General features: G+C 43.0%; 1 protein-coding gene across 1 annotated transcript in view; it reads left to right on the forward strand.

The window, feature by feature from the left end:
• The first annotated feature begins 9,164 nt into the window (after positions 1-9,164).
• Nostrin (nitric oxide synthase trafficking) overlaps positions 9,165-15,099 on the forward strand; it is a 55,740-nt gene continuing 49,805 nt past the window's right edge. The window contains exon 1 of the mRNA XM_040745504.1: positions 9,165-9,299. Within this exon, the coding sequence (XP_040601438.1) occupies positions 9,273-9,299 (27 nt within the window). The 5' untranslated portion in view covers positions 9,165-9,272. The remainder of the gene's footprint in view (positions 9,300-15,099) is intronic.

Here is a 15,099-nt window from a genome sequence, read left to right on the forward strand (position 1 = left end):
AATCAGAGAAACATCACCCTTTACAATTGCCACAAACAACATAAAATACCTTGGGGTAATGCTACCCAAACAAGTGAAAGACCTGTATCGCAAGAACTTTGAATCTTTAAAGAAAGAAATTAAAGAAGCCCTCAGAAAATGGAAAGATCTCCCATGCTCTTGGATAGGTAGGATCAATGTAGTAAAAATGGCAATCCTGCCAAAAGCAATCTACAGATTCAATGCAATCCCCATTAAAATCCCAGCACAATTCTTCACAGACCTTGAAAGAACAATAATCAATTTTGTATGGAAAAACAAAAGACCCAGGATAGCCAAAACAACCCTGTTCAACAAGGCAACGTCTGGAGGCATCACCATCCCTGACTTCAAGCTCTATTATAGAGCTATAGTCCTGAAAACAGCATGGTATTGGCACAAAAACAGACAGGTAGACCAATGGAATTGAATTGAAAACCCCGATGTTAACCCACACACGTATGAACATCTGATCTTTGACAAAGAAGCTAAAATATGCAATGGAATAAAGAAAGCATCTTCAACAAATGGTGCTGGCATAACTGGAGGCTGGCATGTAGAAAACTGTGCATCAATCCATGTTTATCGCCATGCACAAAACTTAAATCCAAATGGATCAAAGACCTCAACACAAATCCAGCCACACTGAACCTCTTAGAAGAGAAAGTGGGTGGTACCCTTGAACGAATTGGTACAGGAGACAGCTTCCTGAACATAACACCAGTAGCGCAGACAGTGAGATCAACAACTAATAAATGGGACCTCCTGAAACTGAGAAGCTTCTGTAAGGACACAATCAGCAAGACAAAAAGGCAGCCCACAAATGGGAAAAAATATTCACTAACCCCACATCTGACAGAGGGTTGATCTCCAAAATTTACAAAGAACTCAAGAAGCAAGTCTCCAAAACACCAAAGAATCCAATTAAAAAGTGGGCTGCAGAACTAAATAGAGAATTTTCAATAGAGGAGTCTAAAATGGCTGAGAGGCACTTGAGAAAGTGCTCAATATCCTTAGCCATCCGGGAAATGCAAATCAAAACAACTCTGAGATACCATCTCACTCCTGTCAGAATGGCTAAAATCAAAAACACCAATGACAATTTATGCTGGAGAGGATGTGGTGAAAGGGGGACACGCCTCCATTGCTGGTGGGAGTGCCAACTGGTTCAGCCACTTTGGAAATCAGTGTGGAGATTCCTCAGAAAAATGGGAATAAACCTACCACAAGACCCAGCAACTCCACTCTTAGGCATATATCCAAAAGATGCCCATTCATACAACAAGGATGTCTGTTCCACTATGTTCATAGCAGCATTATTTGTAATAGCCAGTACTTGGAAGCAACCTAGATGCCCCTCAACCGAAGAGTGGATAGAGAAAATGTGGTACATTTACACAATGGAGTACTCTTCAGCAGAAAAAAACAATGGAATCCTGAGATTTGTAGGCAAATGGATGACACTAGAAGAAATCATCCTGAGTGAGGTAACACAGTCACAAAAAGAGAAATATGGCATGTACTCTCTCATATATGGATTTTAGACATAGATCTGGGGAATGCCAGCCTACAATCCCATGGCCAGAGAGTCTGGAAAACAGAAACTTCATTCAGTGGCTGATGGAAGAAGAGGCAGACTCCCACGGCTAAGTACTGAGCTGAACTCAAGAAAGCTAGTAACAGAGAGGGTGGACTGATGACCAAAGGAGTTAAGACTGGGCTGGTAACCCCAGAAACAGCTGATCTGACAAGGGTTTACTCTTGAATCCCAGGCTGATGCCTGGGAATCCAGCATGGGACTGATCAAGACCCCCTGAATGTGGGTGTCAGTGAGGAGGCCTGGGTAATCTATTGAGCCTTGGGCAGTAGATCAGTATTTATCCCGGGTATGCAAATGTACTTTGTACTCCCATTCAACAATGTGAGATGCACTCTCACCCTGAACTCTTGGGGGGAGGGTCTAGGCCCTGCCCTGGATGAAATGACAGTCTATGGACACCCCCATGGAGGGCCTCACCCTCCCTGGGGAAATGAGGGGATAATGGGGGGTTGGGGGAGGGGACGGGAGGAGGGAAAGGGAGAGGGACCTGGAACTGACTTGTGAACCAAACATGTTTCTAATCTAAATTTAAACTTAAAAATAAAAAAATTAAAAAAGAAAATGAAGCATAGGATGATAAGAGTCCTCTTACGCTCTACCTAAAGACTGGTGGCTGTATATAACATTGTCCAAGTTCAGAGGCACCTCTGGGCTACCTGCTAGAGCAGAGGCTTGTAGAAAGTCTCATGGTAAGAGGACACGGGAGGCTGTACAAAGCAACCACGAAAACTTGATGAGGAAGATAGAGGGGCTGGGGGAAGAAAATTAGCCCAGCATGTTCAGGGCCCTGGGTCAATCTCTAGCAACACAAAGAAAGGCTGTTTAAGGATGCTAACCATAGTTATTACCTTCCTTTTTCCTCTCCCTCTCTTCCACCCAATTCTACTTCTTCCTAAGTTGTTCTGTCTGTAAACCTCAGGTCACAGAGCACTGTCTGTGTCTGTGCCAGGTCATGGAGTCAAGTGGCCCAATGTGGCATATGGGGTGGGGGGGGCAAGTAAGACAGGACAGCATGGAGAACTGGGCTCTAAACTGAGTGAAGGGGCTGTCCACATGGATAGGTGGGGCACTCACAAGGTATCAGAGCCCAAGCCAGATAATGAGGCTGTCCCTGCACAGCCTAGAACCAGAGGTCAGAGTGGGGACAATGGAAGACTGGTTACATATAGGAGAACGGAGCAAATGCAGAAGTGCATTAAGGCTAATGGAAATGAGGTTCTTACTTCTAAAAATGAAGTACACAGGAGAGGGATAAAGTAAATGAACTTAGCAAAGCTGAATTAGAATTGTAGGTATTTGTCTATGGCTTTTAATATATAGATGTCAAACATATATGTACGTGTGTGTGTATATACATGTATGCACACACATGTGTATGCTGAGTATCAAACTCAAGCATCGCACATGCTAGGCAAGCTGCTACCACAGAACTGCATACAGACCCAACCCCAGCTGATAATCTGCAAATCAATCAAAGGCACAAAAGAGTACAAAAGGCACAGAAACTGTAGAAGCATGCCAGAGTGAAGGAGATGACAGGAACAGGACAGATGAATGCAAGGCTTGCTACCACACAGGCCTCTGTTGCTACGGAGAACATTAGTTAAAAAAAAAGAAAAAGAAAAAGAAAAAATGGATGGTCTTAATGTATCAGTTTTAATGTCCCACTTAAGATGGCTGTTTGTGGTTGCATCAGGGAACACCCTCACTCACAGACAATACATACTAAAATAATAGAGCATTACAGACATTTAATCAGCAATTTATTCCAGGAAAAAAGACACACACTTGTACTGAACTTGGAATTTGTCTGTCATGTTAGGATTATCTTAATATATTAATAGAAGGTTTTTTAATTCTATTAATGCCTTGAGAGATGTTTACAGATGTTTGGAGGCTGCAATTTCTATATTGTAAAATGAGAATGTGATCTTTTTGGTTTGTGTGTTTTTGTTTTGTTTTGTTGGGATTTCCTTTGTTTGCAGCTGCTAGTTCTAAGATGTTTGATTTTGCTTACAGATTCAGAGGTTTCAGTGTGTGATGATCTGGTTACATGTTTCTGGTCCTTTGACAGTGGACTGCAGCATGACAGGAGGGCATGGAACTTCTCCAAGGTCCCTGGGAAACTGTGTACCCAAGGCATTCTCAACAGATTTGTAATTTTCTAGATAACAAAACACATTCTGTTGTGCAAGCACTGCTAATGTGCACCTTCCAAGCATCTGCAAGCCCACCATCTCATACCTGCATTTCTATCTTTCTCTGCCACACTGTCCATGGTAGGTCTCTGGAACTCCCCTCGAATTCCTGGGAAGATCTGTTCCTTAATCTATCACTAACTAATATAACCCTCCTCCTTTAGACTGTGTTTTTTTTTAAAGTGAGACATTAGAGTATCATCAACTCTGTCTCCTTCATACGGCTTGAGACAAAAAAAAAAAAAAGAGAGAGAGAGAGAGACTTTGAGGTTGACTTCACAGCAACCAAACATTGTAAACACAGGGCTTCTATTCCTTGTAAATCCCTCATTTGTGCTTGTTCAGTGCATGGAAGGGTTTTCCGCTTTGTTTTTTGTTGTTATCATTATTGTTTTTTCTCTCACAAGCTTGTGTTGAGCAAATGTTGGTTTTGTTTTGTTTTTTTCGTTTGTATTTATTTGCTTTATGATATGTGCCTTCCGTCAAGTCTTCAGAAATGCTTCTTTCAGTTTTGGAGAGCTGTGGAAAATAAGTAAACTAATCACTTCCTCATGTGGAGGCTAAAAATAAAAAGTAATTTAATCAGAATAGCGTTGCTTCTACCCTGCTCTGTAAGGATGCCTGAGAGAAGTGACGTCATGTTCAGCACACACAGTTCACGATTCTCATGATTCTCGCATGTGCCCAATGGCTGCAGAGAAGGCCCTGCCTCTGTGGTAGCTCAAGCAGGCCAAGGACTGGTATCGCCCAGAATGTAGAAGCGTTATGTGGTCTTGGGAAGTTGTCAAAGCACGCCACCCATGTTTCCGCAAGTTCTCCGGCAAAGTGCTTTGGGGTAATGTGGTCCACAGGAAGCCAATTGGCCTGTCCAGTCCAACCACTTAGCCCTGGCAGCCTGGCCAGCTGCTCCCGTTCACTTAGTCATCAATGACCACAGGCCAGCAGCCTGGATGAAGGCTTGCTGTTGTCCCTGTAAATTTGTCCTACTACGAATGCAGGAAACATTCTGTTCTTGGCAAGGTTTCCAGGATGAAACTCATCTTAGACCCCCAGTCTCTCCGATGTGTTCCTAATGTTAGGCCTCTCTTTGATTTTATGCTCGGTCCTGAGACCTCCTTTGTTTATAGCTTTGTAAGCTAAAGAAGAAAAATTTCCAAGAAAGTTCTCTAGTGACCCCTGGGGACTCCAGTGGAGTGCCTCTATTTCCTGCTTGTCAAGGCCATTTTTAATCTATGTCAGAACCTTCCAAGTGCATTTAGCCATTTCTCATTTTAGACTTCCTGACTAGAAGGTCACACTTATCTTTCCTTTCAGGGTTTTGAACGCCTCAGTTTCCGGATAACTATAGATACAACCCTACTCACATGTGACATCCCCTGCCTTGTCAGTAAAGAGGAACCAGCTATGGGGGTCACTTTCTCACCATTTAATTCAATCAAATATGAGCAATTATTTTTAAGCATTTACTTTGCTCCGGGTACTTGGATATAAAGATCTCATTTGCAGCGTAGCAGGGAGAGTATTAAACTGGTAATCCAATCCAATGGGATAAATAGATCAAAAGAGGTACATGCATACCACCACTACAAAGTGCTGTGTGGGGAAAGTCACACACACTGGGCTCTGTGAAGATAAGTAAAAGTCAACCAGGCCAGCATAAGTAAGACAAGTCTCCATGCAGAAGGATCAGCAGCTACAAAATCCTACAAGTATGAAGTGATGACGCACGGGGTTACAATTTCTTCCTACCAACTTTCCCTCGTTAAAAGCTGGAATGAGGGGTTGGGGAGCTGGCTCCATGGCTAAGAGCATTGGCTGCTCTTGCAGAGGACCCGGGCTCGGATCTCGGTGCCCACACTAGGCAGCTTACAACTATCTATAACTCTACTTCCAGTAGATAAGTCATCCTCTTCTGACCTCCCTTCACACCGGGTACATCCACACAAACTCAGACAGACACACATACACACAGATAAATAAATAAATCTTTTTAAAAGTGAATGTAATTGTCATTCTTTTTTTTAAAAGGTTTCACCTGTTTGTCTCTAAAGCAACCATAGTTATTTCAAATATTTCAATTATACAGAAATGTATGATTTATAGAGTTAAAAGTCTTATAATCCAAAACCTTCAGAGATGTACTGTAATCTCTCTAGGGATATGTACCTAGATCATTTTTCCCTAGAATCATGGAACCATACCATTTGCTTTCGTGTTCAAATCGGCGCATTAAGTAGGTCTTACTACATCCTCGTCCTTTGAATGCTATAGCATCTATTGTGAGAGTAAGTGGCAGTGTAACATGGTGGTCAAAACTTGGAAGGACTGGAGTCAGAGAAAGTCATCTCACTTCCTGTGTGACCTTGAGTAAGTCATCTGGCTGCCCCAGGCCTCAGTTCCTCCATGTATACTATAAGGACCAAAATAACACATATCTATCTCCAGTAACTGCTACAATTATCTTAAAAGCTAATATTCCTTTCTTTGTATATGCTTGCATGTAAATGTGTGTGCATGGTGCGGTACATGTGTGTGTGATATATGCACAGGTTGGGAGGTACTTGCCTGTGAATGTTGCAGAAGGCCAGGGGAAAATGTCAGGTGGCCTGCTCTGTCACTCTGCACCGTGCTTTCTCGAGGTATCTCACACTGAACCTGGCACCGTGCTAACGACAGGCAAGCTCCACCAGCTCTCCTACCTCTGACCCCACTGCGCTGGGGTTACAGTCACACCCACAGACGCGTCTAGCTCTTCGTGTGGGTCCTGGGACACCGGGTAAGCCCTCTAAACACAAATTCCTCTTACTACAATGTGTTCAGCTAGGTCTCTATTGATAATGTTTGAGTCACTCATAACTTATTACATGCTTTGCCTATGAAGGAAACTTCAGGGCAGTTTTGAATGGCCTATTCCCTTCTTTTTATTCAGGCTTCTGTTTTTTTTTTCTCAACTTACCAATATCCAACATTTGGTTCATGAGTATTTAATAAACGTACAAAATGTTGTCAACTCCCTTTAGATGTGGTATATAGTGTTGTGGATGGAGTCCTTTACAATAGCTTCCACTATGTGGCTCTTTTGTTTTTGGTTTTTGTTTGGTTTCTGTAGACAAGGATGCTGAGCACAGCCTGGAAAAGGAGGAGGGAAAGCTAAGCTTAACTCAAACTGAACACCTGGACTAGGAAGAAGCCAGGAAATGAATCCAGGTCAAAAGCATCCAGCCAGGGACAAATGTGAGCAGAGAGGTCAAAGGGATACTGAGGCCTTAATTTCCCCAGAAAGAGTGGGTTAAGCCTTCTCTGTGGAGATGCTTCACTGTCTGTATAGCTCTCATTACCTGTGGCTACAAATGAGTCGTACTCACATTTGTTCCAAAGCCATACAGCTCTCTGCCCATCTTCTGACTCAGGGGCTTGGCCTCCAACTCTCAATATCGCCAAGTCATTTCCTAAGAGTCAGAGTCTGGGGCTTCCATGTGTACCCCAGAACACTCTTTGTCAGGTTGCCTCCTAGTCAAGGTTGACCAGCTAGTCTCAGGCCTAGCTGACAGGAAACCCGAGAGAACTCTGCTGTGTCACTGGCCCCACCCCCCACTCTCTACTGTAGCCTGTGTGTAGTGCGGCTTGTGAGGTCAGAGAGGAGAGTCCTCTCCCTAAGCCCCTGTCCTGAATGTGTTCCTCTTGTTTATCTACTCACGACCTGTGCTGACAAAGGAACCCTACCCCACTGAGTGCAGGAAGGGAAGGAAGATGGAGAACAGCCATTCCCTCCTGTGTTTTCCCCCTTCATCTCTCAAGTCACTGAGGAATAAATATTGACCAGTCATTGTGACAGACTGAATGACAAGGTGGTTCCTGTTCCCAGCCCCCTCTGTATCTACGTCCTTTTCCCAAGGGACTTTCAGTTCACCACCCTTGAATCTGGATGGGCTCCTTTGATAGCTTTCCTCAGGTGGGCATGGCAAACGTGACTGGAGGGTCAGTTGTAGGTCCTCACATAAGAGGTCCCTGGAACTACAGGCTTGAGCTACTGGTTAATAAGATACAGCCTCAGCTAACAGCCAGCCCAGCACCCCAGGAAAGATGCTGCTGCATCAGGCACTGCCCTGCAGAGATGCACCGAGGGTCTGCTCCTCGTGAGCGAGCCAGGGAGAAACTGGGAACCGCCAATTGATGTGAGGATTTGTTAATAAATGAATTATGTGTCATTTGAAGCTCCTGGCTTTCTGGGTTGGTCTTGGCAGCTCAGTGGCAACCCTGTGACAGAGATGAAGATACAGTACTCTCCTCTCTGAGTGCTTTGTAAATTCACACACCCCTTTGAAGAGCTAACAAATAGCCAAGCCCTTACTGTCTGTCTGACTGGAGCCTGTGAGAGGGACACTAGAGCATGGCAGAGATACTAGTCTTTAGCAGATGTCCCGAGGCCCAAGGGAAGTCTAACCGGTTCCTAGGAAAGTCTCAGATAGGAAGCAGATATGGCTATCCCCCGCCATACCAAAGCTATCATCACAATACACTCTGGTGTGGCAGCTTCCAGAGCAAACTTCAAGAGCAAGACAATTTCGAGAATCCATGTTCACTGAGAGCCTTCCCCCTTTTTATTGAAAATAGATTTGTTTTTCTTATATAATATGTCCTGATTATGGTTTTTCTAATTCTCCTCCTCCCAATCCCAACACCACCTTTCCTCCTATCTGGATCTAACCCTTTCTGTCTCTCATTAGAAAACAAATAGGAGCATGAGGACAGCCGATCTCTCATTTTTAGTCAAGGCGAGGACCCCAGCTCATCTGAGGATGCAGCCCATATTTAGGCCAAGTCTTCCCACCTCAGTGAACTCAGTCTAGACACTCCCTCACAGACATGCTCAGAGGTTAGCCTCTTAGATGAGCCTAGATCCTGTCAAGTTGATAGTTAACGTAAACCTTCATGCAGCCCCATCTGGATCCTAGTAGGACGCTATATACTCACTCAAACCTTTTTCCCATCATAAGACTGAAGGACAGCTGTGACTTTTCACCTATCTAGCATGCATAGTTCTCCCAGGTCAGAGCAGCATTAAACACAAGAAATATAAGCCATGACTGGACCAGCAAGCTGGAAAAAAAAGTGAGCTCCCATCATCAATCTGGACATACAGATCATGGAGAAATCTACAATGCTTCTGGGCCTCTTCTCAAGGCTGCACCTCAGTGTCCTGCCCTGTGAGTGTTTGCTAAACTGACTCTCACCATCTCCCAGGGGCTCTTTTGACCCAGAGCTGTTCTTTGCTTTTTCAGGAAACAAACTGGATGAAAGTCCAGGGCTGGAACTTCCTCCTTGGTGTGTTTGACAAGGACTGACGTACTCTGAGCCCTTTGAGTCCCGGAAGTCCAGAACACACCCAACCTGATTGATTGCAGTGTCCAGAATGCTGGAGCATAGCTAACAGACAAAGCAAAGAGCATTTCACCATGAGGGACCCACTGACGGATTGCTCGGTGAGTAGACCAGTGTGGTTGGTGTGTTTGTGTATGTGTGGAGTTTTACCTACCGAAATTTGAGACAATCAGAAACTAGGAATGCTTAGATGTTGGCTACGGTACAAAAGTCTGTAGTTTTTCTTTGATTAAGTTTTAAAAAGAGCCCTCTCGAAAAAGTGACACTCACAGCTGTCTTTCACTCTCAAGCTGATAGGGAAAGATTTGGATGAGTATGTCTCCTCCTAGTCAGATCCAGACGGGGCTGTTTGAGATGCAGCATTAAGGTGCACACCAACGGTGCCAACATCGTGTGTGGAGTAGCTTTGAATGCATACAGACTGTCTGCAGTGCATTTGTGGCTCAGCGATGAAGCCAGGGAGGAAGGTCTAGCCTCCCCATCCCTCACCCTACCCCTACTTTGTAATAAAAAATTCAAGAGTTGTGATTCCAAACCATACAGGACGCAGAACAGACTGTCATTCTTATCAGCCTGGTGGACGATTCACTGATGTGCTTGCTCCAGTCCTGAGCGCTTTCCCCCAAATACAAAACTGATCAGAAGTCCAAAGACACAGCAAGATCATCAGCAGCAGTGGCAGAGATTTGACCTAGGAGACAAGATACAATAGTAATAAAGTAATCAAGGATTTAAATGTCCTACCCCAGTAAGCTGTGTGTTAAAGCTACACTCGGTGAACTCAGAGGTCAGGAATTGTAGTCACTGTAATCAATGTAGTCTCATATATTTTACTAAAAACAAACATGAGAACAGACAAGGGAGGTCATAAGAAGCTGTAAGACCAGCAGAGGGCTGCCACTTGCCTGTTGTTTATCCAAAGGGTGAGGAAAGCATGGGCTTAGCAGAGATGGAACTGTAGCTGGTATTGTACAAAACGAGTTCAAGAATCACATGACTGAAGTGAGGTGAGCAGCTAAATGTCTAGTAGATGCAGCACCAGCCCCATTAAGCACAAAACGAAGATGTGCTTAGTGAAGAATTCCAATGCTGTGTGTGCATGATGATACTGAGTGAGCCTCCGTTGATACCCCTTCCTCAGTCTCCTCTGCATGAGGTAGTTATGGGCCATTTAGAGAAATCAATTTCTCTCTTTGAGTTTGCTTCCCTATTACATTTTTAAATCTTCTCCTGTCTCAGCATGGATATCTGATATTTTTCCCTGGGATGGGTGGTGAGGTGGGACAGGGATGGGCTAAGTTGAGGAAAGCACTTGGCACTATCCATTATTTAAAAAGAAAGTCAATGCCAAGACAGCATAATTAGACTAAAGGGAGGGAGACAGGAGACAGCACCAAGTGAGTTTCTAATAGTGAAAAGAAAGGGGGCTGAAAGTCTCCCTCCCCTCAGGTGTGGAGTAGGGACAAATGTGTTCTTTTAAGCGGCTCCCAAGGCAGCCTTTGCCTCACCTCGGTAGCAGTTCAAAGCTCTACTTCCTGGGGTGCTAGGTGATGCCTTGTGCTATTTTGAGCATCCCCAAGGATGTTTGTCCTTGTCCATGACTGAAGGCCATATCTATGGGCCCATTGCCACCAAAGGTATCCGGGAGTCAAAAGGAGGCGGATATCCCTTCAGCATGAACTTCTAAACTCTCTAAAGCCACAGAGTGTTTATTTATTTATTTGCAATTGTTCCATCTTTATCAAATGTTCACGTTGACTTCCTTGTACTTGGGGAAACAATGCTTTCACGGTTTGGGAATATGCTAAAACAAGGGCATGGATTTGAGATGAATGCTTTGGAAAACACTTAGCATGTTTTATAGAGAGCCCAAAACTCCCACTACCTGCCAAATGTCCTATCCCACAAGGCCCTAGTTTTGCACAGAGCACACTTGAGCATCTTTATTAAACTGTACATCTTAGCTTGGTCCACACGAACAGATTTGTCTATCAGTCTCAGTGGGTCAAGAACAAAGTTGAACAAATAAATAAATGAGGGAGAATTTATATGCATATAAATTCTACATTTATAGGCGTTTCTAACTGAAATGTAGAATTTTCTTCAACTATGAGTATCCAATACTCCTAACAGTGTATAGGACTGTGTAAACAATAAAAAACACAGATATTTTTATATAATGGTGTTATTGTAGATGTCACTGCGTATTCCTTATTCTCAGACTTACTTAGACATTTGGTAATTCTTGTTATTTATCATATTAATATAAACATCCAGCCTAATATCATAAGCTTAAAATAGATTTTATAAATATACATATGTATCAATGTAGTTCCATTTCTTTATAATGCTGTGGTATTTTGTTTTACACATTTAAAAATAATATTCTAAGTGAAATATGTCTTACCGAACTATGAAGTCAGGCCTGGTATAAAGAAAACCTTAAAACTACCATTTGGATCGTGCTTCTATGAGAGAATGAACTGCTGCTCTAGGCCCTTCGACCTCCAGGAGTCAAATCAAGTCGCTTTCAAATGATCGTCACTAAAGTGAGCTAAAGTGTGGCAGGCACTATGTAAGGCTCTTGAAAAATCGTGAGGATGTTAGAGCTTATCTCAAGTTCTTTTCTTTAAGTTCTGATTTTGGAGAGGAAAAGAATTGGCTCCAAGCCTTGATGACTCTGAGCTTCTCACCGACACCTAAAACTGTGCCACGAGAAATCTTCCTCAACTGCATGTGCAAGGAAGTTGATAACATCAAATTCTTCCCAAAGGAAATGACTCAATCATGTGAAAAAAAAAAAGAAAAAAGGAAAAGTCTTGTTCCTATGAAAGAAGACCATAGGAACCCAGCTGAGGGAAAGTTACAAGCTATCGCCTGACGTTTGCATTTTAGGTACTCAAAGGAAGCCAGAGAGGAGATTGTTAGAGTATGCCTCCAGTTCCTACACTGTCAGCCCATTTGCTTGTGAAATCAGCTCCAAATAAGGCCAGGCTGCTCCACAGCTTGGTAATCTGAATCAAATGCCAGCCTGAACGTCTTAGCTTGCTGGTCCAGCCTGGGTCACCAGCTGTGACTGGCACGGACTCCAAAGGCACCGTTGCTGTGGGCTCTGACTCCTGGGAGCCTCTGCTCCCCTGAGAGACAGGAAAGGACATGTGGAGTGTGGCACGGACGCGTGTGTAGTCCACAGTGCCTTCGGTGTGTATCAGAAGACAGCATGCATCCTCTGCTTCCTAGGCCTCTGTTTTATCAGCTGTAAACTAAGATGTGGAGATGGTAGCTGGTAGACGGTAGTTTCCTTAGCATTCTGTTCCTTACAATGTAAGAAGTCCTACCACAAAGCTTCAAATACCAAACATCTCTAATAAAGACAAGTAGCCCCTTACTTTGAGGGACAGTGTTTTGAAATAATCGCCACCAGTGAATGAGAATTGACATGAAATCAGTTGCACAGGCCTGGCATGGAAAGAGCACCAAGAATCATATTCAGCTAAATCCCAATTCAGGTACCATGGCTCCTTTAATTCCGAAGGCCACTATTACGTGGGGTTTTGTTTTTTGTTTTTTGTTTTTGTTTTTTTAAAGTCTGCATGAGCACCCAGGGTAGTAACATTCCTTTCCTAGGGCAAATAGATTCAATCTTTTTAAGCATTCAAACTGTGTAAAGTCAGAAAGAGCAACTGGCCAAGTTCAACATCAATGTTTTACAATGTTTACAGTTCAACTGTCCAGTCATTCTGTACCCTGGTGGCCTGCCTAGATGACTGTGTTTCGCTTTGTTATTTGGTGGCCTATTTACTTGCTTGTTGTGTAACAGCGACATTTAAACAGCTTACATGTGTGCATCAGAAACATTTTTCCTGGGTAGAACAGTTGTAAATGTGAAAGAATTTTTTTAACATCTCAAAAATGTTCTAAAAACCCCAACAGACTAATTCTTTATAAAAGGAATTTTTAAAAAAAGCGTAATATGTTATCTTATTAATTAATGGTCCAGGGGAGAAAGAGCTTTTCCAAATGAATTCATGCGGAGATATAAAATCAGCACTGAGCTCTTTCCGGGGATGCATGTGTTGTAGGGCTGGGGTATATGAGAGCTCAATGAGTAGGAAAAGACATCTCAAATTTTCTTTCCACATAAATTTCACCAGAATGAATTCTTTTTTGCTTCTTGATGATATTAAGAAGCCATCTGTGCCTCTTGTGCCAGGATATCAGCTCTGGGCGAGGTTAGTTTGATTATATTGATTAGCTAGCTATATGCAGACATTTGGTTCTAATGGATTGTCTAGTTGATTTAATTACCTGACATTTCCAATCACAAATCTGTCCTTAGTCTAATGAGGTCATGTTTAACTCTTCTTTGGCTCTTAATTCTAAGTAAGAGATTAAGCTTCTGTGCTTCCCATACTGCGTCCCATAGGACCTCTTCAAAGTCCCCTCTGATGAGCAGGAGAGGGTGGGAAGGAAGTGAGGCAGGAGCAGAGGAGCCAAAGCCAAGATAAGGAGATTTCACTGCCTCAGAGCAGATACAGTCAGAAGTTTTCTGATCTCCCTCTGTCACTCTCTCTGTCTCTCTGTCTCTCTGTCTCTCTGTCTCTCTCTCTCTCTCTCTCACACACACACACACACACACTCAACTAGATAGTCACAGGAACTTCTTTAACATTTAGGTAAGCTACTTTTTTTTTAAAATCTGTTTTGTGTTCAAGTTTTAGTAAATGGTACAGGGTCCAGGACCATTGGCTCTAAATATGGAATTAAGCTGAGTAAATAGAAATAGTCTTAGTATTTCTTTTATTTGTGGATGTCACCTTTATCTCAGTCTGGATCAGGGATGTTGGTGAGTTTCCAGCACACTGAACATAAGGTCAAAAATAAAGAATTTACCCCATGTTGTTATACACAGATATCCTTCTTTATCTGATCATTAAGTTAAGAACAATGTGATGTATTGCCTGAACACAATAGAACTCAGGAAATGGTCTACTTGAGGCATCTCCGACCTATGATCTGACCAGAGTGGCTGAGGCGGCAGAACCATTGGCCATTTCTCTGTCTGGAAGAACTTTGTCCATTCATCACTTTGTTCAATACAAATACTTTCTGTGAAAAAAAATGGTGTATTTACCATCTTCCAAATCCTATAGCTGGCAGCTCAAGGGTCAACAGAAGCCATACTGTGCTTTACTTGAGAAATCCCTTTCTTTAAAAGTTGAACTGGGGACTGGAAAAATGGCTTAGGAGTAAAGAGCACTGGCTGCTCTTCCAGAAAACCTGGTTTCAAGCCCCATCACCTTCATGGTGACTCAAAACTCCAGTTGTAACTCCAGTTCCAGGGGATCCAGCACTCTATTCTAACCTCCCTAGTCACCTGGCATGCACATGGTGCCTACTTGAAGGCAAAACATTCATACATTTAAAATACAATAAAGAATTCTAAGAGAAAACATTTAAGTTGGGATGAAATGTTTTTGAGAGAATAAAGTGATAGACATTTGCTTTGTCACAGCTCTACCACTGTAACCGAAGAAAATTGAGGTCTTAACCCTTAAAAATAACCTGGCCTCCCAAAACTTGTCCCAAGAAGACAATATGAAAGATGTCATATAGGGGTCTGAAGGTCTAAGAAATTGGAAACTGCAGTGACCCCAATAGCCCGGTATGCAGAAACATTTTCAGTGACTTTCTTATTCAGATTAAGTCATGGGGAAACCATTCTTTCTGTGCCTATCTGTGAGAACAGTGGAATATCATTGCATTGACTTTTGTTTTTCGGTCAGTTGTGTTGGTTTTACCCCAGGTTTCTGAGCCATCCAGGTTCCAGTTCCTATCCATCCAGGTGGTATCAGGCATGGGCTCCCTCTTGTGGCTTTGGCTAAAGTTAGGGCAGTCATT

Source organism: Mesocricetus auratus, unplaced genomic scaffold, assembly GCF_017639785.1.
Source record: "Mesocricetus auratus isolate SY011 unplaced genomic scaffold, BCM_Maur_2.0 Super-Scaffold_100004, whole genome shotgun sequence".
Taxonomy (NCBI): Eukaryota; Metazoa; Chordata; class Mammalia; order Rodentia; family Cricetidae; genus Mesocricetus; species Mesocricetus auratus.